Source organism: Bos taurus, chromosome X, assembly GCF_002263795.3.
Source record: "Bos taurus isolate L1 Dominette 01449 registration number 42190680 breed Hereford chromosome X, ARS-UCD2.0, whole genome shotgun sequence".
Taxonomy (NCBI): domain Eukaryota; kingdom Metazoa; phylum Chordata; class Mammalia; order Artiodactyla; family Bovidae; genus Bos; species Bos taurus.
In genome coordinates, this window is record NC_037357.1 from 87,296,833 (window position 1) to 87,324,513 (window position 27,681).

Sequence of the window (27,681 nt, forward strand, 5' to 3'; positions counted from 1 at the left end):
CACTGGCCAGGGACTGTCCCAAAGGGACCCCAGCTCTGGTCACATGTGTGTGCCTGTGTACACACATACTTGGTGTCAGGGACACAGGTGTGCCTACTATGGCTCAAAGCACACCCCCCGTGCAGACATACATAGACCGAGTACACAGCCTGCCCGCACACACTGGCACAACCCTGCTGGGGAATTCAGGCTGGTTTTGGGGGCTTCAGTCAGGGTAGATTTCAGCACTTGAGTGGTGGACTTCAAACCTCCGCCCTCCTGTCCTCCCAGAACTGGGTACAAGCCACACAACTTTTGCTGACCCTGCTAGGACTGGGTTCTGATTTTCTCCTGGGAGCACTGTTACCCCAGTGACTTGGGCATATCTGGGAGTAAGAGGGGGGCACGGAGTCAAAAGATCCCTCTGGCTGCTGTAAGAGGGGGATGCTCTAGGGAGGTGAGGGCAGAAGTAGGGGGAATAGTGAGGAGGCTACTACAATAGTCCAGGCAAGCAACAGTCCAGACCAGGCTGATGGCAGTGGATATGGTGAGAAGTGGTGAGTTATGCTGAGTTATGTTTTGAAGGTGGAGTCAGGAGAACTGGATGGCAGCTTGGATGTGGGAGGTGAGAGAGGGAGGGTCATGGTGACTTATGGGTGTTAGCTGGGCAGCTGGAGGGACAGAGCTGACATGACCTGGGATGGGGGAGACATGGGGGAGCAGGGTAGGGGGTCATGATCCAGGTGTGGAGGGACATGGAAAGTCTGGCATTAGATGTGCAAGTGGCAAGTCCGGGTAGGAGCTGAGTGAAGAAGTCTGGAGCTTAGACGGGCATCTCTAAGATCATCTCCATGCTCCCACCCTGCACGGAGCTGGCAGGGCAGGTACCAGAAAAGAGGAAATACAGATTCTCTTGAGCCAGGGCTGGTACAAGCTCCTTGACTTGGCTCCCACCAGAGTTTACCCCAGTCTCTGCTTTGCAGGCCTGCCTCCCAGCCATTGCTCATGCTATTCGACCTACCCAGAATGCTTGCTCCTTTTCCTATCCAGAAAGCCCTGTCCAGAAAGTTCTCCTAAATGGCTCCAGAACCTTACACTCTCTGATGGGCAGGGCCTTGGTTTCTCAGATTCATGTAATCCAAGTCGGAGAGGAAGCCAGAACTGGAAGGGACTGCCAAGTCCAACTTCCATGCTATGGAAGTGGCTAACCAGGTACAGTGTCCCACAGCCCCATGGTGACTTGAGAACTCTACTTTCTCCAGAAAGTGTGTGTGTGTCTGTGTGTGTGTTCATGTCCCAGTCTCACCCCACAGCACTGGGATGGGCACAGAGCTGCTGAGAGCAGACCTGGGGAGTAGAAGGGAGGGTTCTGAGGGGGCAGTAGCTCCTTTTTTTCTTTGCTGTCAGCGGGTGTCAGAGCTATGGTGCTGAAGGAAGTAGGGGTAAGAATCCAGGTATTTAAACCCCTAGTCTTTCAGGGGCTTAGGGCATTACTGCCTGAGAATTAAGAGCCTGGGTCTGTGGAGGCTCAGAACAAGGGCCAGAGAGACTGTCGAAGACCCTGAAGACGTGAGTGAATGAATGAGTGGATGAAGGCAGGCAGAGATCACGGTGAGGCTTGAACAAGCCAAGGGACATCAGGCTGCCAGCAAACCATCCAAAGCTATGAAAGATGCGTGAACAGATTCTCATACCCCTATGAGGAACCACCCCTGCCGACACCTTGATCTCGGACTTTGGCCTCCAGAACTGTGCGACAAACCGTTTCTGTGGTGTAAGCCACCTAGTTTGTGGTACTTTGTCACAGAAGACCTGAGCAAACCAATACCGGTTTTGGTGGATGCATGAATGTTTCCCAGCGCTCTGGCCTGGTCCACAAGGCTAGCTTGTGGTCGGTTCTCCAGTTGCCTGGACCCTTGGCCAGAGCATATAAGAAACCACTTCCCCAGATACATCTGGAACCACCTGAGTCAGGGCAGCATAGATACATTCTCAGAAAGGGGCCGTGGATATGGTCTGTCTGGTGGTGGGGTACCTGGAGGGCCAGACTGGGCAGCCGGCTTCCTGCATTGTCTGTTGGGGCGTCCCTTTCTGACTATTTCTCAGAAGCCACATGGAGGATGTTTCTGGGACACAGATTGTATTTTCGTATCGGGGTCTGCATCTGAGCCCTGCTGTCACAGCCCCCGACTTCCCCAGATATTTCTGCCATTGACGTCATGGCGGCCGGATGCACTGGGCTTCATCAGTACCAAGGAGGAAAAGAAGGGGGCAGGTACCCCACCCCACGGGTTTCATTCCGAGAATTGGCCATCCCGTCCTGCAGCTGGTTTGGCCCAGGTGGGGTGATGTGGGTGCTGGCGGATGTGGTGAGTGACGTCCATCTGGCCACCATGACGAGCCCTGGGCCCTGTAGACCTGGCCCTTCTTGGGCCATGGAGAGGCCCAAGGTTAGACGCTTGGGGAGCGCCATGTAGACCCCACAGAGACTGGGGCCCTCGGAGTCTTCAAATGGTACGATGCCAGAACCTTAGAATCATAGAACATTATTTCTTAGATTCAAACGATCCCAGAATCTCGAACCCACAGACTCTGTGGGGTCCATGGGCTCAGCTTCTCAGTATGTGAAGGCCTACGTCCCTGGTGCCCAAATTCACTGGAACTTCCTGAAGTTCACAGTGCCTCCTGCCTACCAGGCCTGGAATTGCAGCAAGCCTCCCCTCGGCCTCCCTCCTAAGTTCTGGGAAAGCAGGAAGGTCAGAATCATCCTCTGCTTCCCCCAGCCTGGAACCAGGCTCTGACACTAACCAGCTGTAACATTCCTCAGGCTCAAATGTAAATTTAGACAATAATAGTACCCATCTTCCAAAGTTAATGTGTACTAAATGCTTAATGAAATGTCAGTGACCAGTAGATGGACCCGTGAAGGGTCTGTCTTCCTGTCCATTCTGGGACAAAGCTCCCAGACTCACAGCCACTATGCCAGAGATGTGGGAGGGAAGGAAGGGGACGTTGAGGCCAGCACACCTTTGGCTAGGACCTCATGGTGGGAGCAGGAAAGGCCCTGGTCTTTGCCAGTAGAGAGTGCACCATCAGGCTCTCTGGAGGGGCTCCAGGATAGAGTCCCAGGGACCAGTGCCAACTCTGGGGACATGGCTGAGCCCTGTCCACAGCCAGACTCACAAACAGACCGACTGATGTCCCTCTAGTATCACCACCCTCTGGCCATGAGGCTTCCTGACTCATGGGGCCCTGGGACCCCACCCAGCCTAGCTCTTGTGAGGCTGGCCCCACACTGTGACCCTGAGGGTCCAACTTGTGAGAGGGCTGAAGGGAGAATGGCAGCAGATGGGAGGCAGCCCAGGGTCCCCCGTGCCTGTGATGGGTGCCGAGGAGTAGTCTGAGGCCTACGGTTGGGGAGAGAGACAGAGCCAGGGCCCCTCTGAGAGTCTCGGGATCTGAGCTCGGGTCTCAGCTCTGCCACTGTGTCTCTGTGAGGGCTTCATGGAGTCTTCCTGCCCATCTCCCGGCCTCAATCTGCCCCCTCTGTATGCTGGGAAGGGGAGGGGTATGGAGTGGATGAGGGCCAGGGGCCTTGCGCTCTGTGTCTGGGTGAGCGGCTAGGTGTCTGCAGCCCTTTGATTCGATACTGCCCTTCTATCCAGGGGAATAGCTGGAGACCGGGATACAGAGAGACAAGGAGAGACAGAAACAGACATAGGCAAATTGAGAGACCCAGAGGACAACAGCTACAGAGAGAGATGGGAGAGACATGGGGTGGGACAGAGAGAGACACTCGGAGAGAGAAACAAAGAGAATGAGAAAGATACTGAGAGAGGAGAGACAGTGAGGACGAGCAAGGAACCCACAGGAGCAGAACGTCAAAGACAGAGAACAAGAGAGACAGAAACAGGGAGATGGGGAGAGACAAAGAGACAGACAAGAGAGACAGCAAGAGACAGAGAAAGAGAGAGAGGGAGACAGAGAGAGACAGAGAAAGAGATGCTCCAAGTAAGAACAGTTGTTGGTCTCTAGCTGGAGGAACTGATCCTTTGTTATTCCACAATAACAAAGGAATAACAAAGGGCAAGGCGCCAGGGCTTTCAGTGGGTGCTACATTGTAGCGAAGAGCAACAATCACAAAATGCTGTGGCCCTGGCACCAGAAGAGACACTGAGGGGGAACAGAAGGGGAAAAGCTCAAATACAGACCATGTATTTGAGCTCAAAAACATCTACAGGGAATGGAGTTGTGATGAATGTGGCACGTGGCATTTCAAACCAGGAGACATTGAAAGAGACTGTTTAACAAATGTTTCTGGGATAATTAAGGGGACAATAAAGTTAATGACTGACCAGTCCATTTTCCCACCAACCCCTCCCTGCCTAGTGTGAAATGTCACCCTCATCATATACCCTAAAATAAATTCCAGATCCATTAAAGGGATAAATAATAATATCCTATATTGATCTTGGGTTTATTGTATGCCAGGCCCTATGCTAAGCATTTAAGAAGGTTCAGAGATTTAATCCTTGCGACCACCCTTTGAGGTTGGTACTATTATAACCATCACAGTACCAATGAGGAAATGGAGGTATAGAGAGGTTAGATGCCTGGCTAAAAATCACACAGATTGCTTGGGCTGAGGTTGGGTTTGTCCCAGACAGTTTGGCTCCAATACCCACACTCTTAACCTCTAAAGTAAATGGAAAAAATGAAGCCATAAAAGAGAAGAAAAGCCAACACAGGTGAACATTTATCTCATTTTCAAGTGGGAAAGGACTTTCTAAGCATAAAACCAGAGACAGTAACCACAGAAGAAAAGACTAACCTCGTTGACAATATAAAAACATCATAAGCATCACAAAACAGCAGAAATAGAAAAACAACTTCAGCAAATGATGAATTGAGAGAGAATATTTGCTGTATATGTATGGCTGAGAGAAGGTTAATATCCTTTTATATAAAGAGCTGTGACACATCAATAAATTAAAATAATGAACACCCTATTAGGACTAAGGACATGACCAGACAACTGGGGGGGAAAAAGCATGAATGGTCAACAAACAGTATCATCAAAAGGTGCAAATTTCAACAACATGGTAATATTTTTCTTACCTGTTATGTTGGGAAAGGACTAAAAAATGATAATACCCACCCATGGTTAGCTCAAGTAGAGGGAACATAAAACAGGACAACGTTTTGGGAGAACAATTTGTAGAAAAGGTCAGAAACCTTAAAAATGCACAAACCCTTTGCCCTAGCCACTCGACTTGTAGGAATTCGAGGGATTAATCAGGGATGATTATGGGAAAAACTAGAAACAACCTGAATGTCCAAAAATCAGCACTTGGTTAAACCAGCCGTGGTTCACACCAAAGTGAAGATAGTCTGGACAGTTATAAAAGATCATTTTATGTTGAAACATTTTTCAGTGACCTACAAAAATGCTCCTATTCATTGAATAAAGCAGAAACAAAATCAACAGATAGCCAGATAGCATGATTCTAATTTGGTTAAAAAAAAAAATACTAACAGTTAACACTCAGTGAGCACTTGCTAAGCCTGCAGAGACAAAATCACACGGAGCCTGAATGATCTACTCTGTTACTGGACATGGATCCTGGCCACACACACATACACACACCAGGTCCTAAGGGTATGACCCTGCAGCTAAACCATGGTTGACAATGGTGTGAAGTGCCCCCCAGGAGGCTCTCATCATGCGGTGCGAGCACAAGTTCATGTTAAGGGCTCAGCCCAACCCAACTCCTCTTTTGATCAGGGCAAACAGAATTGAAGCTCATTCTTGTAAAATGTAAATGTCCTTCTCAACGTTATTTAACACACTGTTATTAACCACCAACTGTACAAAGTTCAGTGCTAGACTTTGGGGTGTGGGGAGGCAGGCAGGGAGAAGGCAAGATGAGTGAATAGGAAAGGTGGTGGGAGAGACGGAGGAAAGGAGACAGACGGAGTGTGGTCAAGATGGAGGAGACAGCAACAGGGGAAATGGTCAGAGACAGAGAGAGACAGAGGGATGGAGAGTGTGCATTCCAGGAAAAGACAGAAAAAGAGTGGGGCAGAGAAACATAAAAAGAACGAGACAGAGAGGTATGGGAGGTATCAAGAGAGAAGAGCCGAAGAGATGCCACAGACGTAATTGAAATTTCCAGTTTTACCTGGATAGTATTTCAAGTTGTTCAAAGCTCTGCAATTCATAAAGATTGGCAGTTGATATATTTAAAATATCTTACCCATCCACTCATTGATCCATTTATTTATCTTTGCCTCTGCCTCAGCACTGATTAAGTGCTTATCTATCAGTCTTCTGGCGTTTGTTATTACTATTATTACTGTAAATAATACCTTACCTGACCAGGACCACAGGAGCTGTGTGCGTCTTGACAGTCCCCAAGGGCCCCCGATCCCCTCAATGCCTACCTCACTGTCGTCTCTTCCGTTGTACCCACATCTGGTGGGGGAGAGTGGGGACACTCACCTTGGTGAACTGGACTGACAGAAAAGGATCAGCTTGGCTTGTGGGAAACTGTCACATATCAAAAACAACTTTGCTTTTATACCGAGAAGAAAAACCACGGTGTGGAAGCCACAGACCTCTCTCTTCTAATAATCCAATTTTTTTTTTGATGAGTGTGTACGCTGATAATCACGGGGTGGGGGGGGGTTCTCATAGTTTTTTTCTTCTCTCTCTCTCTCTCACTCGCTTGCTCTGTTTCTTCTCTTCTTGATTATGAGACTTAAACGGAAATTTTGAAATTTTGGGTTTTTTCTTTGCCCTTTACGAGTCATCTGAAAATATGATTTCTTCCCCTCACTACAGAGGTGAGAGGTATCAATGAGATAACAAGGCTCATGAGAAACCACAGTTTTTAAAACAATTGTGTAGAGTTAGAAAAAAAGGGAAAAGAACTCAAATAAATCACAGGGGCTTCTCAGGCAAGTAGAGATGCCACCCCATGAGTGAAGGCATATGTGAGGGTCTCCGAGGAAAGGGAGAGACGAACTACAGGCTATGCATGGATGGGAAATGCCAGGGAAATAAATGAAATAGGGTTGCATTTCCAGAGGCCTTGCTGTGGTCCAGGCCTGTTTACCCTTAAGTGGAACTGACATGGTCATCACGCTCTTACTGCCCAAGGATGAGGAGCTCTGGACATTCTTGCAACCCATCTTCTGAGACTGAGGGGCATAGAAGTTAATTTACCGAGAAAAAATGCAGGGAGTCCCTCCCTACCCCCGCACAATTCACAGAATCCAAGAGTCTGGGAATCACTCCCAGAATCCACTGAACATCACTGAATGAGGAAAGGGAGAAAAGTCTTGCCTCATTATATCTCAGGCCTGAGAACTCTGACCCAGAGGCTGCCCTACCAGGAAGGTCCCAACCAGACCCCAGTATTAATACATCCATCCTCGCAAAGCCTGGAGAGGCCCGTTGGGACACCAAACTTCTCATGGTCAGGTACATCATGTTCTGATGCTTCTGAGGCCCTCAGCCTTTGTAATTTTCTACTCTGACAAATCCCAGTTTCTAAGGATTTAGTATTCCAAATATCCACCATCATCCCTATAGCTGATAGTTATCTCAGATTTTCCATGTGCCAGGCACAGCACTGAACACTTCTCACAACTAATCATGTTCAATCCTCACCACAGCCCTTGGAGATCCATCTGTCATCATGGCGGTTATACATATCGGGAAAACGGAGACATGAGGTAGTCCGGCAATGTGCCTGGGATCACAGAGCTGGTGAATAGGGGCCCTGTGTCCCATCAGTGGTGGAGTTTGAAACCCCCATGTTTCCTTGAGCACAATGGTCTCACGTTTTAAATTCTAGGCTGCAATGACAGGGAGGTTCTGAGATTTGGAGATTCTTCGGGGGGCTTGAAGGTTTCAGGTTGTCCAAGACTTGGTGGCTGCATTTCCTCACCTCAGTGAGCTTTCCCTCCAATCAATCTTCAACAGGTGTGAGCAGCCCTCGGGCTTCTCCAGATAAGCCATGGCTGAGACTCTCTGCCTTTAGCACTCCAGTGCCCTGCAGAGCCTAGGGTTCTGCCATCCAATGTCTACTCCAACCCGTCTGCAAGATTGGCTTCAGGCCTGGGGAACAGAAATTGGGAAGAGCTTATTCACATGGTATAAACCTCCTGTCCAAGACCCAACCCCTTCACTTCTTTTTCTCCCCATTCCCTCTCAAGTTTTCAAAAGAAGGAGAGCCTCTTTCCTCCACTCAGACTTACCTTTCTGGAAAAGTGCAGAGGGGCCTGGTGGCCTGGCTTTGTAAAGACAAGAAAAAAAAAAAAGTGAATAGAGAAAAAAGACCTAAAAAAAAAAAAAAAGCCAACAACAATAAAGAAAAAAAAAAAAAAAAAAACCAAATCTCCCTACCATTAGTTCAAAACAATTTCACTGGTTGAGGCGTTTGAGGTGGTAAGATATGTCTGAGACCCAAAGATGGCCCATGTGTGCCGAGCAGCCAGGGGAGGCACCAAGTGGGGTAAGGTCTCAGGCTGGAGGCCTTCAGGGATCCTGCATACAGCAGGAGCTTAAAAGATGTGGCATGTGGTTAAGAGCAAGAGATGGGGTGAGGAACGGGCTTGTCAGGAAGGAGTCTGACTTTACGGATGTCCCTTGCTCCTTGTGGACTTGGGGGGTCTGAACTATATAACTGTAAACCAGGTCAGTTCTAGAAGCTGAGGCCCCATTCCCTGCCCCAGGACCTGTTCCCTCCTGAGAGAGGGGGCTCTTTTTTCCCTTTCAGAGTCCAAGGTGTGGGTTGCATCCTCCCCACAGGGCCCCTACCCTTCCTCTCACTCTGTGAGAGGAGCACCAGAAAAGGAGGGAGAAGGCTGAGTGAGGGGTGATGCTGCTGCTGTTGGGGGCCAGGACTCGTGCACAGCGAGGACCAAGGGGTCAAGTGGGCAGAGGTCAGGGTCACCACCTCTCTGCACTGGACTACATCCTCTCGCAGAGGAGGCTTCTATGGGAGAGGGGACAGGATTAAATAGAGAGGCTGGCGAAAGTCTGCAGAGAAGTGGGCCTTTGACAAAGATTTGAAGGAGGTGAGGGGGGAGTCATGTAGATGATATCTGAGCAATTCCAGAGGAAATAGCCAGTGCTAAGATCCTGATGTGGGAGTGTGCCTGATCTGCTCAAAATATACCAAGGAGGTCCGTGTGGTTAGAGTGGTGCAAGTGAGAGAAACGGGTAGGAGCTGAGGTAAGACAGGGGACGGGGGGAGGGGCATTGAACCATACAGGACCTTATAGCCCATGGTAAGGACTTTGGCTTTTACTGAATGAGCAGGAGGCCATGGGAGGGTTGTGAGCAGGGGAGAGATGTGAACTGTCATAGGATTTAACAGGATCCTTTTGATTGCTGAGTGTAGAATGGACTGTAGGAGTGAGGGTGGAAGCAGAGGCATCAGTGAGAGAAAGGCTACTGCAGTAATCCATGTGACTGATGATGGTGCTGGCAGTGGAGGGAGTGGGAGAGGGCATATTTGGGAAATATAGCAAATGGAGAGCTGACAGGATTTGCTGAAGGATGACAGTCTTAGGCCAGGCCAGGACACAGACGAAGGACTTCCTGGACTACTTAACATCTTGAAATTTTAGGTGAGAAAAAAAAAAGTTCTATCTTGTTTAAGCCCATATTATTTTGTGTGGGTTTCCCTGTTATTTGCAACTAAACATATTAGTTCCTGGCCCATGACCCTATCCTGGACACAGACCTGAGGAGGGGAGCCCGCCGGGAGAACTGCCTTTCTCCTAGGGATGTTGTGAGTCAGAACCTTCCATACAGTGGGTGTTCAGAAAAATCCTCCCAGGATGGAGGGAGAACATGTCATGTTCAGTGGACACAAGCTACAATTCCGTTCCCACAGGAGGCAGGGTTTCAAAGTAAGAGTGGAAGGGGAGTGAGAGGAGTTCATTAGATGACCAAGGAGCAGTACTCTTGGAGGAGGGAACAGTAGGAGTAGAGACCGAGACAGAAAGAAGGGAGCTGAGGCCACTGAGGGGTGTGGAGTTTGAGTCAGGCAAGAAAGACAGGGCTCTGGTTTGTGATTACATTAGTCAATGTCTGCCAACATGCTCAACCAACTCCTGGATGCATACAGTTATCACTCAGTGTTTCTGAGCTGGAGTTAGAAAAAGCTAATCTTCCCCATAAAGCTCTGACTCTCATTTGGCCATTCACTCAAGAATGATGCCAAGTCTGGAGAATACTGAAGATGATAATCAGGGGCATTCTTGGCTAGTGGTACAGCTCAAGGAAAGGCTCGGAGCTGGGTCGAGCAGGCCCAGTAACTGCGACAGGAGAGGTCCGTTGTGCCTTCTTAGGTTTCACATGAGGATGCAATCTAGGTCTCAGGGGCTCTGGGCATTCACACTCTTGGGGCAACAGGGAGTCACAGAGGATTAAGGAGAACGTAAATTCATCCATCACCGACTCGATGGACTGAGTTTGAGTTAACTCTGGGAGTTGGTGTTGGACAGGGAGGCCTGGCGTGCTGCGATTCATGGGATCGCAGAGTCGGACACGACTGAGCGACTGAACTGAACTGAACTGAAATTCATCCGTCAGAGGTGTACTCTTCCTAAGGGCTGCCTACATTCTACAGATCAGTGGCCTGATCACCCTACAGCTCAGGCGGCCTACGCACTGTCCTCTTCTCTGGCCTCCTTATTGGCTGTTCATCTTCTTCACAACACCTAAAACATCCCAGTTGGTTCTGCTCTTTGCAGTCCCGCCTCCGGGTCCTTCTACACTTTCTGGCTTCGGCATTGGTTCATCCCGTTCTAGCACTGCCCTTTGCGGTCTCAACTGCTTTCACTCTGGCTCCCCCATTGGCTACCTGGCAGCTCTTCCTTGCTCCTTCATCGCCCACCCCATTGGCTCTTCCCCTCCCCTCCCCGCTGAGGCTGCTGACACCACCTCCTGTTCATCTTTTTTAGCCTCCTTATTGGTTACGTCTGCCCTGGCACCGCCCCTTAAAGGCGTAGTGCACACTTACAAGACTCTCCATTGGCTCACTGCAGCTATTATCGTCATCCTTCCTTACATCACCGGCGCGCGGCTCCCCATTGGCTCTTCGCTGTCTCTCTCTTCCGTCCCACTACCTACGCAACCTACGGATCTCCTACTTTTCTGGCCTTTCTGTTCGCTCCCTGCTGCCCCATCGCCTGTAGCCATTCCATTTTCCCAACCACCCCAGCTCACACTTCCCCATTAGCTATCCTACGTCTGCTCTCTTCATCCCGGGCCCGCACCCCCCACGCATCCAGGCCTCTCCATTGATTCCTCGATCATCCCGCCTCGTACACCGCCCACTCTCGGGCATCCCCATTGGTTGTGTGCTTCCCCTGCACGAACTTCATCGCCTACGTCACGCATGCGCGGATCCCCATTGGTTCTCCGCTATACCTGTCTTCGTTTCACCGCCTACGTCCCCCGTGAGTCGTAACCCTCCCCCGCGCTGGCCTTCCCATTGGCTGCCCGCCCCTTCAGGCCCTGCCCCCGCCGGTCCCGCTGCCGGTGCCGTCGGTGCCGCCGCCGCCGCCAATATGGCGCGCACGGCCCCTGTGGAGCCCCCGCTGCGGCATCCCGCGCCCCCCTCGCTGGCCTCGGGCGAGCCCCGCACCTCAGTAGAGGCAGCGGTGGCCCCGCGGAGGGTGCTGTTCGCCGACGAGGCCCTGGGGCTGCCGCTGGCGCAGCTGCGCCGCTACCGGCCGTGGGGCGGGCCCGGGGCGGGCAAGATGGCGGCGGCGGCCGGGCAAGATGGTGACGGCGGCGGGGCTGAGGACGACGATGGCGAGGATGGGGATGAAGGGGAGGAGGAAGAGGAGGCTTGCCCCGAGCCCTCGCCGTTGTGCCCCGTTCCCGCTGGCGGGGGGTTTTACCTGGTGCCCACATTTTCGCTGCCGCCCGCGCCGGGCCGTCTGGAGCGCTTGGGGCGCGTCATGGTGGAGCTGGAGGCGCTGCTGCCGCCTCCCGGAGCGGTCCCCGGGGGTGCCGGGGTGTGGGTGCCTGGGGGGCGCCCGCCAGTGCTGCGAGGGTTGGTCCGCGTGCTGAACCGCTCTTTCGAGAAGGTGGTGCACGTGCGGGCCTCACACGACGGCTGGGCTTCCTTCTGCGACCACCCAGCACGCTACGTCCCACGCAGCCCGCCGGGGGCAGGAGCGGGAGGACCAGGAGCAGGAGATCCCATCTTGGATCTGGGCCTTGGCCTGGGCCCTGGCCAGGTGTCCGCCTCCTCGCCCGACGACGGTGGCCGCACTGACCGCTTTGCCTTCCAGCTGCCCTTTGCTGAGGGCGCGGGCGATGGGGCGCGCCTGGACTTCGTGGTGCGCTATGAGACCCCCGAGGGCACTTTCTGGGCCAACAACCACGGCCGCAACTACACAGTTCTGCTCCGGATTGCACCCGCTCCCATACCCACTGATGCTGAAGGGCTGCTCCAGCAGCAGCAGCTGGAGCCACAGCCCGAGTGCCAGGGCCCCGTGGAGGCTGAGGCCAGGCAGCTGAAGAGCTGCATGAAGCCGATGAGGCGCAGGTAATGTCTGCCAGCGCCACCTCCGCCAACGCAGGGCTGTGTTTAGGATGGAGGACAAGCATTCCAACAACCCTCAGGCCTGTCCAGGACAGGGAGGAGGGCACGTTCAGTCAGTTAGTCAAAGAGTAATGGAGACCAAACATGTGCTAGGCCGTGTTTTAATTACTGGGGTTTCATTGATTTATTGAGGTCCACTGTAAAGCCCTGAACAAGACAGACATCTTCCCTGCCCTCAAGGTTCATACAAGCTTTTATAAGCATGGTTTGAAAAAAACCCACAGGTATATAAGATACATAGGATAAGATTAACTGCTGAGAGAAAAGTAAAATAGAGTAGGGGGATAGTTTGGGAGGGAATAGCTGCTTTAGGCAGGATGTTTGGGGAGGGCCTTTGAGGGAGTGAATCCTGGATGCTGGTAAAGAGTTATGTACAGATACGGGGGGGTTGTAGAAAAGGGAACAGGGAGGACTTTCTGAGGAGGTGCTGTTTTAACTGAGCTCTGAATGATAAAGAGGAATAGCTATGCACATATGACGGGAGCAAGGGTGTTTTAGGGAGCGAGAACAGCAAGTGCAAAGGTCCTGAGCTGGAAATGTATCTGGTATGAATGAAGGATAATGTGCTGGAGTGAAGAGAACTGCAGTGATATGGTAGTGTGGACCAAGGGCGTTGCCAGTGGGAGGCGGGGAATCTGATCCCCATTTGATGGAGCAGGAGGCCAGGGTTCCAGAGGGAGAAACTGGTTGAGGAAGTGATGGTGCCTGGCTTTTCCAGTTCAGCCATGTCTGACCTTGAAGCCTGTGCACTCTTTCCTGCTTCGCTCTAATATAGTCTGATATCTCCTGTGGACTTGAGGGGCTGCGCCCCTGCTTTCACAGGCAAGCAGTGCCTCTGGCAGAGGCAGAACCAGATGGGCCTGGACTGGAAGCTCTTGATCTTTGTTTTTGCTGTACCACCTGTGACGGACCATTCAGGTCCTGGGAGAATGAACCCGTTAACCCCAGGAGGTCTTGATGTAAGATTCTCCTATCAAGTCGCGAGTTCTTCAAGAGTAGCAGCTAGGCCTGATTTTGAGGGGAGCCACCTAAGTCTAACCTGGGATAAGTAGGTTCTTTGTGCACTTGTGGGAAATGCATGCATTTCCCCACTCTTTGGAGGACTGGAAATTGGAGTGGGAAAATGCTTTTTGGATCTTGTATATGCTTGATCAGAAGCCTCTGGCTGCAGCAAGATGTTTATGATTCTGGCAAAGTCTTAGGCTGTGAGTGGTTTGAAAGGTCTAGCTTGGGTCTGGTGCGCAGATGTGCCTGGGTAAGTGAGCAAGCAGACAAGTACCCACTTACCAACCAGTGAGCCTCACAGTAACTTGAACAGGGCAAGCAGCAAGGCTGAGCGGTGAGTGGATTCTGACATCAGTGCCTGAGTTCAAATCCTGGTCCTGTCTATTAGCCTTGTGACCTTGGGCAACTCATCTCACTGCACTGTGCCTCAGTACTCTCATCTGGAAAACATAATTATTGCACCTGCTTCACAGGAGACAAGTAAGAGCATTCGGAACTGAGCCTGGCTTTTAGTGGGGCCATATAGGTGTCAGTATTAATACTTAGGGAATCACAGATGGTTTCTTGGATTCTGTTCCCCATCTCTGCTCTGCCTGTCATCAGCTGTGTAGCCTTGCATCAGTTTCTTCATCTGTGAGCCTCAGTTTTCCCATCTGCTAAAGGGATGTGACAGTCACTTTGGTGCTTGGATTGGATGCAGCAAGCATGGGCAAGGTAACTGAAGCATAGTGGCAGCTTCGAAAGATTGACAGTGGCCAGCATTTACTGATCTCTGTGAGAGCTTCGAGTTTGTTCTCTCTTTAGTCCTACTGTGCATGCTGTGTGCTGTAGATGCTATGATTATGCCCATTTAACAGAGGGGAAAACTGAGGTAGTTCAGAGAAGTGAGCCAACTTGTTCAAGTATACTCAGCTAGTGAGTGACAGGACCAGGGAGGAGAGGTAGGGACCTTTTAAAAAACTACTGTTCCTCTTGAAGGCCTGATAGGATTCCGGGCAAATTCTACATTTTACTCCTGGTGTTTCTGTGTTTCCAGCATGTCTTGCTTTCCTTTTATCTTTTTTATTCTTTATTGATCTTAAGTGTAAAACTCAATAGATTTTTACATATGTATGCCTTTGTGAAACCATCACCTAGATCAAGATAATTGAGTTGTTCCAGTGCCCCAGAATCACCCTCATTTCTGTCAGTTTTCCCAAGTCGTCATCCCAGGCAGCTGTCGTGGGAGCTCTGTCTAAGACGCGACAGTTTGGGTAGCAGAGTTTGGTCATTTTAGAGTGTGAAAGGAAGGGAACAGAGAAATCAAAAGCTTGCAGGGCCAAGGTGGGTGGAGAGGGTGTTTTTCTTTTAAAAATACATGGGTGGTTTTAAGGAGAAATTGAAGCGGCCCGTTCAGACAATTGTTTTGGTATCTGGCCCCAGGTCTGTGGTTCCTAACATGACTTGTGATATTATTTTAAGTGGGCAGATGGCTTTTGATAGCTTCTTTATCTTGATCTCAGCTCTTGCAAAGGGGAGGTTGGTGCTCACTGCAAGATCAGCGATGATCAGTGATAAGATTTTCTTTGTAGGTCGGTGGCTTTCTTGGCGAGTACATTTCAACTTATTATTGTTTTAAAACCTGGGTGCTGCCGGTGACATGGAGCGCTGTTGAAGAACAGCCACTCCCTGCGACCCAGCCCTCTTAGGAGATGGTAGAGGATCTTAGGGGCTAGCCTTCTGCGGGAGCCCTGTCATAGATGGCTTGCCATTCAGAAAGTGTTGGCTCCAGGCCTATTGTGCACCAGCACAGCCACATCATGTTGGGGCATGGGAGAAGTCTGTGCTAGCCCTTGGGATACAGCTCAGAAACTGAAATGGCTGCATTCCTCAAGTTGCTGGACTAGGCTTCTGATAACCCTCAGGCTTAGAGATGACCCATCAGCAAGCATTTATTGAAGGCCTGCCATGTGCTGGGCACAGTGCTAGGTTCAAATAGGGCAAAAACTGCAGACTGGTGCTAAGTTGTCAAAGGGTTGGTGGTGGAACTGGGTGGGAGGGGCAGGGATGGAGGGCTTGTTGAACAAGATCTGGCAGAGACCCTGCGGAGTATTTGCGTGCACAGTCTTATCTAACCCTTTCAACGTTCTCTGTGAGAAAGACTGTTTTGATCCTTCTTTTCTGGATGAGCAAACTGAGGCTCCCAGAGTCCAGAATCCCAGGGCCGGTGTGGGGAGGAGAGTCTTCCAGGTCTGCCTCGGCTTACACCCTTGGGAAGTGTCCTGTTCCTCTTAAAAATAAAGACAAGGAAGGCCTCAGCATGTCCTTTGAGCACCTCCTGCCTTCTCCCCCAGTCTGGCCTCCAGGTCTACTTGTTTCACCTCACACCATCCTTTGCCTTCTGAGCTTCTATCACTGGGGTCTTTGCAAGGTGCTTTGCCCTTTCCTGCCTCAGAGCCTTTGTCCCTGCTGTTTCCCTCACCAAGAATGTTGGTCCTGTGCCCCTTGCAGCTCCTCATTTTGATCCTTCAATTCCCCTCCTGGAAGCCTGTCCGTCCCAGTGACCTCAGGCCCAGGTCTTTTTATAGCACTGATCAGCCAAGCAGGCAAGCCCTGATAGAGACTGTCATATAGCAGAGCAGATGAGCATTTCCACAGATCCAGGATCACTTTCCACCTTGCCTGGCAGTCCTACTTTATTCTGAGCCACTCTTGTCTTGTCCCTAAAGTGACTCTTTTGAATGTTCTTTACCTTCAGACTTCCTGCTTCAAAAAAACAAGTAGAAACCATAAGAGTGGAACTCCCTACGACTTGTAGCCCCCAAGCCTGCAAACTGATTTCCCACCTTTGTGTTTCCTCCCTTAGGCCAGTCCCCTGCTTACACTCTGTGTTCCATTTTTCCGCACCTTGCTCCAGAACCTGACATAATCAGTTACACTTTCTCTTCTGGCAGCTTTTCACTGCCCTCCTTGGCTGAGCCTCTCTATTGGCCTTTATACATGCCAGCGTCTCTACTGTCTTAACCATATGTCATTTGACCTTACTTCTGTCCATGCTGCTCCTGGCTAGCACCCAGTCACCCTTCTCCCCTTCACTGTTGACCCGTCTCTGAAGAGGTACCTACACCTCTCCACTCCTGCCCCTGCATCTACCAGATTCCAAAGGGGTGTTTTTGTTTTCTTGAAGTGGTTGAACACTCCTATTTAAAATACTTTCTTTCCTTGCCTTGGGACCACCCTCTGCTGCATTTCCTCTGAACTCTGGCTCTTCTCTTTCTCTCTGCTCTTTTCTTCAGCCTCATATATATTAACTCAGTACCTCTACTTGGCTGATGTCCCAAAGATGCCTCAAACTCTCCTCATTCAAGATTGACTCCATCACCTCTTCCATAGAGTCCTGAGCAGCCCCTTACTCCCCAACCCCTCCATTGCTCATTTTTCTTCTAAGCATCCTAAGCCCTCTCTGATCCTGTAGTCTGGGCCAAGGCCCCTTGTTCTAGGGCATTCTTTCCTTTTCTGAAGGCCCTGGCCTCAGTTTGTAGTGAGACGTTCATTAGGGGATTATTGGATGACCCTTTCTGCCCTGCTAGACTGTAAGCTCCGTGAGGGGTAGGGACATGGTCTGCTTTTGTTCACCACTGTATTCCCACAGGGCCTGTCACAGTGCCTGGCACTTAACAGGTGCTCAATAAATGTTTGTTGAAAGAATGAGTGTGAGTATCTTTTTTTGATATATTCCTGCACACTGAATTGTAAGCCTCCTAGTCGGATTTGCTCACCATTTTGTCTCCAGGGTCTGTCCCTGGGCTGATGCACAGTAAGGCCTCCATGATTTTTAGGTGTACCTGTAGGCGAATGAATGGGGACCTGACTTGCTATCCGAGTTAGCAGTTGGGACATCAGAACAATCAAAGTTGAAACAGGATGGGCCAGGGGTCATCTTAGTTGTCTAGAAAGTGAGGATTTTAGTGGGAAAGTGATCCTCTTTTATTCCATGGAAAACTAGTAGGGCATCATGGTCAAGGATGTGGGCCTGAGGCCACATTTTATGAAAATGGTACAGCTGGGATCTGAGCTGGGAGCTCCTGCTCTGGCACCCCAGTTCTCAACTGCTGTGCCAGGCTGGGTGATGGGTCTTACCAGCTGGGCAAGTTTCCTTCCTCTTTAGAGCCTCAGTTTCTTTTAGTGGGAATTTGGAGGGGAGTACTGTTGGTTAAGCACTTTAAAGGCAATTTCAAAATATTTCCTCAATCTGCCAAACAGCTCTCTGAGGTAGGTATTACTATTACACCCTCTTCACAATGAGGAAACTGAGGCACAGAGAGGTTAAATAACTTGCTCTAGGTCACACAGCTGGTAGGTGGTAGAGCTGGGGTTATTCAAAACTACATGTCATGACCCTTTATTGAGATGTGAGATCAGTTTACTCGATTCCAACAAACATTAAAAAACAGCATAGAAAATAATGAGTGCATCACAACATGTAGTAAAGGTAAGTGTTCAAAGAACAACTGGTTTTCAGGTATATGTCTATATATTTACACATGTATGAGCGTGTACTGGGTTATGATGTAAAATGTATCTCACTGTGGGTCACTGCGAAGTGAATAGAGGCATTGCTTTAACAGAAACTCATAGCACAATAAACTGCTGAGCTTCCTCCCTCCACCCTATTGGGTTGTCCGTAAGTTCCAGAACTGACACACACAGCTGGGGAAGGCAAAGCAGTGCCCCACATAACTTGGCTTTCTCAGCCTCCTTCAAACCCCATTCTTTTCAGAAAGCAGATGGCTCAGGGTAACTGGGATTCCAAGTATCTTGGGCAAGTTTCCAAAGCCACCTGTCCCCTTGGAGAGTCAGCATTATCTTTGGGCTGACTGCATGGGAGCTGGGGTCTGCTGAGTTTCCCTTTGGGTTTCATTGCATGACCCACTTTGGGCTGGCCAGGTTCTTTGAAAACACGAGTGTTGGGGGTGCTCTCAGAGGACTTGGGTGGTGGCGGCAGTGATGTGACATCCCTAAAAGTCTGCTTTGCTCTTCTCCATGGTTGTCCACAGGGGTTGTCAGCCATCACTTGCTCACTCACTGTGACGATGCACTTTTTTTGTTCTGTCTTGGCTGGCCTAGGCTGGGGTCCCCAGCAGCTCTTTCAGAAACCCCACCCCCAGTCTCAGCTGCCATCAGGTCAGAGGCCACTGAGTCTCCTGATGGCAGGAAGACTTCTCAGGCCCAGGAGACAGGCGTGCAGGCCTGACATGGCCCCTTCTAGGCCACACTGTCTTGACTAGCTGTCAGGAGAGCACCCAGAAGAGCACCCAAGATGCCCCCTGATCTGTGTGCTCCCGCTTGTGACTGCTCATAACCCTTAAGGTGATACCATGTGGCATGTGTGGGGTTGGTGCCAAAAGGGCAGGTTTCCTTCTCAAAAATTAGCAAGCACACTGGAGGTACAGTTTTGTTCTTAATCTCCCTCTCCAGTTTTCTAAGAACCCCTCTTCTCTGTTACCGATTATTGAGTCAGTATACATTTGTACTCCCATTTCTTTTACTATCCTCCTTTTGATTGAAATCCTAGCTGCCTCCAAATATTTACTGTGAAAGACAGTTCAAGGATAGTGTTTTTTTTTTTTTTTTTTTTTAAGGCCCAAAGTTTCAAACTGTCTTCAAAATGGAACCCTCTTTGGATGTTATCAGAGTGGTGTGTAGTTAGTAGTTAGTGTGTATAGAGAGTTCCTTGAGCCTCAGTTTCTGCATTTGCAAACAGTTTCTGCAAAAGGAAGGGTATTGCTTAGAAGGATAGATATGAAGGTTTTCACATGACTTAAGTGTATCAGTGAAAAGGGTCCACGGTGGAGGAGGAGAACGATGTTTGTGCCTCCTGCTTTCATTTCTTTGACGTCAGAGGAAGGGAGAATGAACTGTGTACTTCTGCTGACTTCGTGGATCTTGGGATTGGCTGAATTGCTTGACCCAGTTTTTGGATGTCCCCCCTCTTCTCACCTTCCCTGGCTGTGGAAGAGATGTTCTAGGGGCAGAAGGATTGTTATGTCTTTGTTTTTCTTCTCTCTCTTCCTTCAAATGGACCGTGGAGTTCTTTCCTTGCTGTTTGCTGCATCCTGTGTTCCCCCTCTTATCTCTCATATATACCCAAGGCTCTGGAGTGGCTTTTAGAAGTCTGATTGTTGTGTACATGCACTGGGCCAGATGGCAGGGGAAGGCTGGCTTAGTCCTGCCCTGGAAGGAGGGTTGCCTCTCTGTTTGTGGGTCTTAAGGATGCTTGAGAAGACCCTGGAAAGATGACATTTTCTTTAATGAAGGACTACATTAGCCAAAGAAGTCAGCAGAATTTGTGTTGGGCCACAAATCCAAAGACCTGGATTTTCAGCCTACTCAAGGGACTGGTGCAGGACCAAGCCAGTTTGCTCCAAATCCCCCATTCTCATCCATGAAGTACAGGAGATGATGGCTGAGCTCCTAAAGTCACCCACTCCATGCCCTGTAGTCTCTGATTCTGGGAGATGTGAGCCCCAGTCTGTGGAGAAGGACAGATGGTCCTTTCTGGATCTTCCAGACTCTAGATCCATGTGCATTGTTCAAGCTTTATATTAGCACCCTCCCCAAGGGTGCTAATAAAAAGCAGTTCTTTCAGCCATTTCTGTGTCTGGTGGTCTTCTAGCCACATGTCCCACAAAGGCAGGGAAACTGGGAATGACAGTGTGGGCAAAAGGCAGATCGAAAGCAAAGCTTGAATGAAGATGGAGGGAGGGATCTTGTCCATTATTGCTGCTTCCTATCTACTCTGGAAAGGATTGGAGATGGGGCTGTGGTAAGATCCCAGCCTCCCTCATCAGTTTGTTGGTTGAGAGCACAGACTTAGGAGCTGAAAGGCCTATGTTTCTATCTTCACTGCATGACTGAGCTGTTTACTTGGCTTCTGTTTCATCATCTGTAAGATAAGGATAATACTGTCTACTTCAAAAGAATAAAAGTATCTCATAGGGTTCTCATGAGAATTAAGTGAATACATGTGAAGCTATGTGAAGCTATGCTACGAAGTACCATAGTAAGCACTATATTCAGGTCAGCTAGTGATAATTCTGTTTCTGTAGGTAATTGTGAAGATAATTGATTATATGTTTTCAAAAAAGTTGCAACCACTTCCGGAAGTGTCAATATCATACTGTACTTCTTAGAAAGAAAAAAGCCCTGAGCTATTGCTTCAGCTCTTCTCAGATCTCCGTATGATTTTAGTTAATGGTTCCCTCATTGGAAACAGCTGATACTCATGAGAACAATGATTTCCGCATGATCCTCATGCCCTCACTTGTGGTAGGGACTGGGTGAAATACACTTGGTTTCTGCTACTCAGACCTTGGGGTCAGACTTGCCTGGCAAAGGAGGAAAAGACCAAAAAAATATCTATTCAGCCCCTGCTCTGTGCCAGGCCCTGGTGTCTGGCTTGAAGTCCTCATTTCCCATGACTGCTCTGTGTTTGGTGTATACATCCTGGCTCCTCTGTGCTCCGTTTTAAGATGAGGAGGGTGAGGTTCAGGAAGTTTAAGTATCCTGCCAGGCTGATACAGCAGTGGGTGGAGGGTTGGCAGAGGGACCTAGGCCTCTGCAACCTCAAATAACTGCCTTTTCTTCTGACCTTCCTGTTTTCCATTTGCTTCCTTCCTTCCTGTTGCTGTTTCCTGTGCCCCACAGTCCTCACTTGCCATTTCTTGGAAAAGATGGTTTCCTCCACAGCCAGAAATATACCCTAGAGAAATAATCCAAAGCTATGTCCTGGCAACCCACTCCAGTATTCTTGCCTGGAGAATCCCAGGGACGGGAGCCTGGTGGGCTGCGGTCTACGGGGTCGCACAGAGTCGGACACGACTAAAGTGACTTAGCAGTAGCAATGATGTCTGCTGAAGTCTGCTTTGCCAGAGCAAGATGAAAGAAATAACCTAGCTGCCCAGTAGGAAGGGAATGGCTATGTACATTAAGGTCAGCCCATGTGATAGGAGCAGTAAACAGCCATTTCAGATGGTTACAAAAGTATATAATTCTGCTTCTTACTGTTAAGTGGACAAAACCAGCTGCAAAATTATGCCTGTAGAATCTAAATGATTCGTAGAATGTGTGGAATGAAATTTTCCAGAACAGTAATGGTGGTTGCCTCTGGCTGATGCATGACTTTCCTCCTGCTTCTTTACACGTTCCTGTATTTCGTCAGTTTTCTACAGTGAGTGTGTAGACTTTATGACCAGAGGATAGAGAGAGACAGCAGAAGAGAAACTGCAGCTATCAGGTGAGGGTGGCCCAGCAGAGAGGCTCAGAAAGTGCCGGTAGGTGGCAGAACTGGCCTTTCAGGGCATCAGATCCATGCATTCTCTCCTCCGCCCCACAGGCCTAACGAAGAGCTGAAGATGAAGAGTGCGGACGATAATACCCCTGCTGTGGGTAAGCAATTGGCAGGCTGTGGGAGTTTTAGCTTATATTTACTATTTCTATCTTTCTCTTCTTTCTCCATAAATTAAGAGGCACCCTCTGCCTTAGATTGTCACAGAAAGCTTCAGAGGCAAATCTGACAACTGGCTAGAAGCATATATTTTCTTAATCAAACCAGGCCAGTTCATATACTTGCCTGGCCCCAACGCTGTCCTCCTCTTTCCAGCAGAGCGTCCTGATGTCCAGGAGACAGTGGGTCCCTTGGTGGCCCCCACACCTCTCCGTCCATGGCCCCAGATGACACTTCAGGTAAGCAGACCTGGCAGCCTCTGGATGAACGGCCCAATGAGAGGCTGGGTGGTGGGGGCTGACTTGCTCTGGGTCAACCCTAGGTAGAAGTTTGTTGCTGTTTAGTCGCTAAGTGGTGTCCGACTCTTTGAGACCCCATGGACTGCAGCACACCGGGCTTCCCTGTCCTTCACTATCTCTCGGATTTTGCTCAAACTAATGTCCACTGAGTTGGGGGAGACCCCCAAGTCAGAACTTGGTGGCAGAACAGTAGAATGCAGTTATTTGGGCTTATAGAAATGTCATTTGCTTAGCAAATATTTATTGAGTGCTTGCTCTGTGCCAAGCACTGTTATGGACACTGGTTACACAGTAATGACCAAAAACACTGTCTTCATGGGGCTTACTTACATTTTAGTGGAGTGAGACATAATAAAACAAAGTAGTAGTTAAAATGTATGGTATTTTACCAATTAAAAAACAAATTTTAAAAATATGGTATTTTAGATGATGAGTGCTAAGGAAAAAAATAAAGGGATAAAGAGAGAGAGTATGTTGGTGTGTGTGTGGGAGGGGGGTTTAGAGGAGGGGAGATGTTTGCAACTTCAGATTGGGTGGCCAGGGAAGGCCTTAGTGGTCAGTGAGATTTGAGTGAAGAGCTGAAGAAAGTGAAATAGTGAGGCATGTGGATAACTAAGGGAAGAACATCTCAGGCTAGTGCAAAGTCCCCAACCGGGGCTGTGGCTAATATGTGTGAGGAGCAGCAAGGAGGTCAGTGCAGAGGGGCAGAGTGAGTGCAGGGGAGCGGCAGGAGGTGAGGTGGGGGAGGTTGGGGAGGACAGATTGTGTGGGACCTCATGGGCTGTGGAGAGGACTCTGGCTTTTACTCTAAATGGCAGGGGAACAGAGTGGGGCTGTGATCTGACTTAGGGTTTAGCTGGTTCCCTCTGGCTGCTTTGAGGAAAATAGACCGTGGGGTTGAGGGCAGAAGCTGGGGGACCCTTAGGAAGAGGAGGTTACTGCAGTGGTCCAGGTGAATGATGCTGGTGCTGGCAGGGAGAGAGAGAGATTCTAGAGATGTAAGTGTGTGTGTGTGTGTGTTAACTTTTTAATACAAAGATTTTCAAGCGTATCAAAGTAAAGCAACCAGGAATTCCCTGGCAGTCCAGTGGTTAGGATTCCATGCTTCCACTGCACAGGGTGTGGGTTTGATCCCTGGTCGGTGAAATTAAGATTCTGCATGCCATGCTATGCTAAGTCACTTCAGTCATGTCCGACTCTGTGCGACCCCATAGACGGCAGCCCACCAGGCTCCCCCGTCCCTGGGATTCTCCAGGCAAGAACACCGGGGCGGGTTGCCATTTCCTTCTCCAATGCATGAAAGTGAAAAGTGAAATTGAAGTCGCTCAGTCGTGTCCGACTCTTAGCAACCCCATGGACTGCAGCCCAACAGGCTCCTCCGTCCATGGGATTCTCCAAGCAAGAGTACTGGAGTGGGATGCCATTGCCTTCTCCTCTGCATGCCATAGGAGCAGCCAAAATAATAATAATAATAATAATAATAAGGAAACTAGTATAAGGAACGGATAAGGTGATGGCACCCCACTCCAGTACTCTTGCCTGGAAAATCCCATGGATGGAGGAGCCTGGTAGGCTGCAGTCCGTGGGGTCGCTAAGAGTCGGACACGACTGAGCGACTTCCCTTTCACTTTTCACTTCATGCATTGGAGAAGGAAATGGCAACCCACTCCAGTGTTCTTGCCTGGAGAATCCCAGGGATGGGGGAGCCTGGTGGGCTGCCGTCTATGGGGTCACACAGAGTCGGACACGACTGAGGTGACTTAGCAGCAGCAGCAGCAGTATAAGGAACCCACATATACTTATCACCCAGCTTCAACAAATTTTAGCACATCCATTCCTACTTTTTCTATACTCCACCCACCCCTTCTTCTCGCCTTCCCTATGAAATTATTTTGGAGAAGATTTAGACATTATGTCATCCACAAATACTTCAGTTTGTATTTCAGAAAATTAAGCACTCAAAAAAAAAAAAAAAAAAAACCCCACAATACATCATTCCCCCTCAGAAGATTAACAGTAATTCCTTAGTATTACCAAATATTTGGTCAGTGTTCAAATTTCCTTATATTGTAAGTGTTTTAGGGTTCAAACAAGGTCAACACATTGCATTTGGTTGATGAGTCTTTTTAGAATTTTAAATCTATTTTACAGTTGTAAAATTGTTTGTTGACGAAGACTTGTTTGTCCTATAGAGTTTCCCACAGTCTGGATTTGGCTGATTGCATCCACGTGGAAACACATTTCTACTTAATTTTTATTAATTTATTCTATTTTATTTGATCTAATATTAGGTTTAATTAATTTATTAAACTATTAATTTTTATTAAATACATTTATTAAATCTGTTATTAAAGTAATTCAAATAGAATCAATTCTGTTTACTTCTATTTCCATTTTATTTATTAGCTGAAATTCTTCTCTAAAGAAAAGCTTTCTCTCATCAACTATTTGGCTACCTTGAGCATATATACACTGAGGATATATATAGTTTGTATAGAAAGCTGGATAAATATTTAAAATTTTCCCTTTCATTTACCAGTTTTCAGAAGAAATGAACACCAAAGGTGACCAGTTAGGGATTTAAGTTTTGGGGTGATATTATTAACTCATGAATTTTAAACATATTTGATGAGTTTCAACCCATTGAACCTATTTATTTATTTTGATAATAAATTTAACTGCTTAAGTTGAACTGTCTCTGGCCAGTGGGAATTTATTTTCATTGGCTCCAGACTTGTTTTGACACATCCCCAACATTCTTTGAGCACTTTCTTACATTCTGGTATGTCAATATGTCACAACCTCATCTTGTACTTTTCCTGCCCCATACTTGAAAAACAGTCATTTATTTCAGGATCCCTGATTCCTTTTAGTGGAGAATGGTATTTAGAAACCAAGATCTGGGAGCTAGGAATGCTTGTTGCTACTAGACTGGTCATTGTTTCTAGGCCTTGTCAAAAGACAGTGCTAGGAAATACAATTTTTTTTTAAAGAGAAAATATATGAATTCATATGGATGTCCTGGATATGTTTTGGAGGTCAACCAATAGTTTTTACTGATAGTTGTTCATCAAATATTGGTGCCCACTGAATTGCTCAGCTTTATGATCTGCAGGAAGTCCCCTTTTATTCCATCTATTTTAATATAGGCATACTCTTTGGAGTTAAGGAAATTATAGTTCTTTAAGGAGTTTTCATCTGGAAACACTTGTGGGGCTGGGTGCAGGCTGTCACCAGTTCTCATTGTCTCTGCTTGTTTCCCTGCCTCCCCTGCCTCTTCATTCCCTTCCCTTTCTCTCTGCTCCCACCTCCCACCATGGTTTCCAGGTTTCTGAAGTTACAGTGACTGGCAGACCCCCAGAGGAAGGTGATGTCACCAGAAGCAGCCCGCCTGTGACTTTCACAGAGGTTCCCCAGGCACCGGCCATCAGGATTCCCCTCTCTTCTTCTCTCTGCGCCCTGGGTCGCTCTCCCCGGGACCAGGCCTCTGGGCCTGATGCAAGTGAGGGGGCAGCTGGGCCTCTCCTGGAACCGAGCCAGCGACAGATGGAGGCCACGTGGGAAGTATCCAGCGAGAATGGAAGGGGCCGAAAGGAGCCCGTAGTGGGAGCTGTCATGGACAAGCCTCCCGGGGGGCTGGAGGTTGTGAGTGGGTTGGAGGAGCTGCTTGGAGAGGACACCATCGACCAGGAGCTGGAGCAGCTCTACCAGTCCCACCTGAGCCGCCTGCGGGCTGCCGTGGCTGCTGGTGGGGCGGGAGGTGGTGGGGAGGGGTCCATAGATGGAGGGGTGTCCCCCAGCCATCCCCTGGGCATACTCACAGACCGCGACCTGATCTTGAAGTGGCCTGGCCCTGAGCGGGCCCTGAACAGTGCCCTGGCTGAGGAGATCACGCTGCACTATGCCCGGCTGGGACGTGGTGTGGAGCTCATCAAGGACACCGAGGACCCTGATGAGGAGGGGGAGGGGGAAGAGGGGCTCTCCATCATACCCTCCAGCCCAGAAGGGGACACCCCTAAGGAATCACCTCCAGAAATCCTCTCGGGGGCCCCTTCTTTGGTATCCACTATGGGAGATGTGTGGCTCCCATGGGCGGAGGGTTCTGGATGTAACAGCCCTGTGGCTCTGGGTATAGAGGGTCAATTCAGTGGGGCTCCAGAGAAGGGGACGAGCAAGGACTCTGACTCTTTGCATGTGAGTAGGATGATATCTGGGGTGACTGGGTCCTCAGGTGCCACAGAAGCCCAGATGGAGTTTACCACTGAGTTGGCAGACAGGCTGATTTCTATATCTGGCCAGGAGCCAGCTGCTCTGGTCCTGCAGGGGCGGCAAGATCTCTCCCTCCTTGGTCCCTTAGGGACTGAAGTCTGTCCTTCCAGCCTGGCCAGGCCCCATGTAAGCCCCCAGGATGAAGGGGGTTCAGGCCCAAGCCTTGAACCCCCAAAGAGGTCTCCTACCCTAGCAGACCCTGCAGAAAGCATGTGTGTATTGCCTCCCCAGCTCTGGGGACCCCTGACCCAGACTCTGGGGGTCCTAGCTGTGCTGGTGGTGGTCCCTGTGGCTCTGAACAATGGTATGTCCCTCCTGGTGCTTGCACTGTGCCTCTCTCTGGTCTGGTTCTTGTAGGAGCTGCTTGTGAGATGAGCAATAACAGGTTTCCCCTCTCTGGGGAGGGGCAGCCCCTGCATCACCCCCCCCCCCAGAGGGTTCAGATGGGTTGTGTGGTCTGTTCAGTGAACAGTCCTTTGCTTCTGAGAATACTTGACTGGAGAGAGACCTCTTTGTCCCTCAGCTCTCCAGTGAGCACGGGGTTCCCTGTGGTGATACCAGTGGAGAGAAGTGGCATGCGGGGATGGTGTAAGAACTTGCAGAATGGAATTGGGCATGTCCTCCCCTCCCACCCCACCCTCAAGCCTGTATTTATTTTTGTATAATTCTCTGGTTGAGGGAGAGTGGTCATGAGCTGGTCTTGGGGCACAATTACCCAGAGATGTATTTATTAACAGCCAACCTGTGCAACCTGCTGGAGCTTTATTTTTAATTTAATTTATATAGAGTACCTATTATTATACGCCGCAATAGAACTCTATGAGAAACAATGTGTCTTGTTGTGCAGTGTTTTCCTCTTTGGGCCTAAATGTGCAGGGTGGCCATGTTCTGTGGAAGGACCATGGTGGAGAGTGGGTGGGGGTGGATGGGTGGGGTGGGATGTGGTCATACCTGCTGCTGCTGCTTCAGTATGTCCTTGAGGATCTTTGTCATCTCACCTATGGTA

General features: G+C 49.3%; 2 protein-coding genes across 6 annotated transcripts in view; one reads left to right on the forward strand and one right to left on the reverse strand.

Annotated features, from left to right (window-relative positions):
* The window catches only part of FOXP3 (forkhead box P3), a 19,293-nt gene extending 7,298 nt beyond the window's left edge, over positions 1 to 11,995 (reverse strand). The window contains exons 1-3 of one of the 2 annotated variants that reach the window (XM_024987814.2): positions 11,908 to 11,995; positions 8,245 to 8,280; positions 7,935 to 8,104 (exon numbers count right to left, since the gene is read on the reverse strand). In XM_024987814.2, the coding sequence (XP_024843582.1) occupies positions 7,935 to 8,005 (71 nt within the window). In that variant the 5' untranslated portion in view covers positions 8,006 to 8,104; positions 8,245 to 8,280; positions 11,908 to 11,995. Of the gene's footprint in view, positions 1 to 7,654; positions 8,105 to 8,244; positions 8,281 to 11,907 lie in introns of both variants that reach the window. The other variant, XM_024987816.2, reaches the window with a different exon arrangement.
* Positions 11,094 to 27,506, forward strand: PPP1R3F (protein phosphatase 1 regulatory subunit 3F). Of its 4 annotated transcripts, none has more exons than XM_024987938.2 (4): positions 11,094 to 11,460; positions 21,997 to 22,049; positions 22,267 to 22,346; positions 25,734 to 27,505. In XM_024987938.2, exons 2-4 carry the CDS (start codon positions 22,016 to 22,018, stop codon positions 27,030 to 27,032), a joined length of 1,413 nt encoding a protein of 470 aa, XP_024843706.1. In that variant the 5' UTR covers positions 11,094 to 11,460; positions 21,997 to 22,015; the 3' UTR covers positions 27,033 to 27,505. The 4 variants fall into 4 exon arrangements, with proteins under 4 accessions (XP_024843706.1, XP_024843705.1, XP_005228176.2 ...); XM_024987937.2 differs by having other exon boundaries at positions 11,095 to 11,460; positions 22,264 to 22,346; XM_005228119.5 differs by lacking the exon at positions 11,094 to 11,460 and adding an exon at positions 11,514 to 12,560.
* Positions 27,507 to 27,681: the final 175 nt, after the last annotated feature.

Bases quoted from the DNA above. Each gene is read 5' to 3' on its own strand.
- PPP1R3F (NM_001193144.1), top strand. From the start codon at position 11,572: ATGGCGCGCACGGCCCCTGTGGAGCCCCCGCTGCGGCATCCCGCGCCC. The intron at 22,050-22,263 runs GTAAGCAATTGG...TCCTCTTTCCAG, and splicing joins CGATAATACCCCTGCTGTGG to CAGAGCGTCCTGATGTCCAG. The intron at 22,347-25,733 runs GTAAGCAGACCT...CATGGTTTCCAG, and splicing joins GGCCCCAGATGACACTTCAG to GTTTCTGAAGTTACAGTGAC.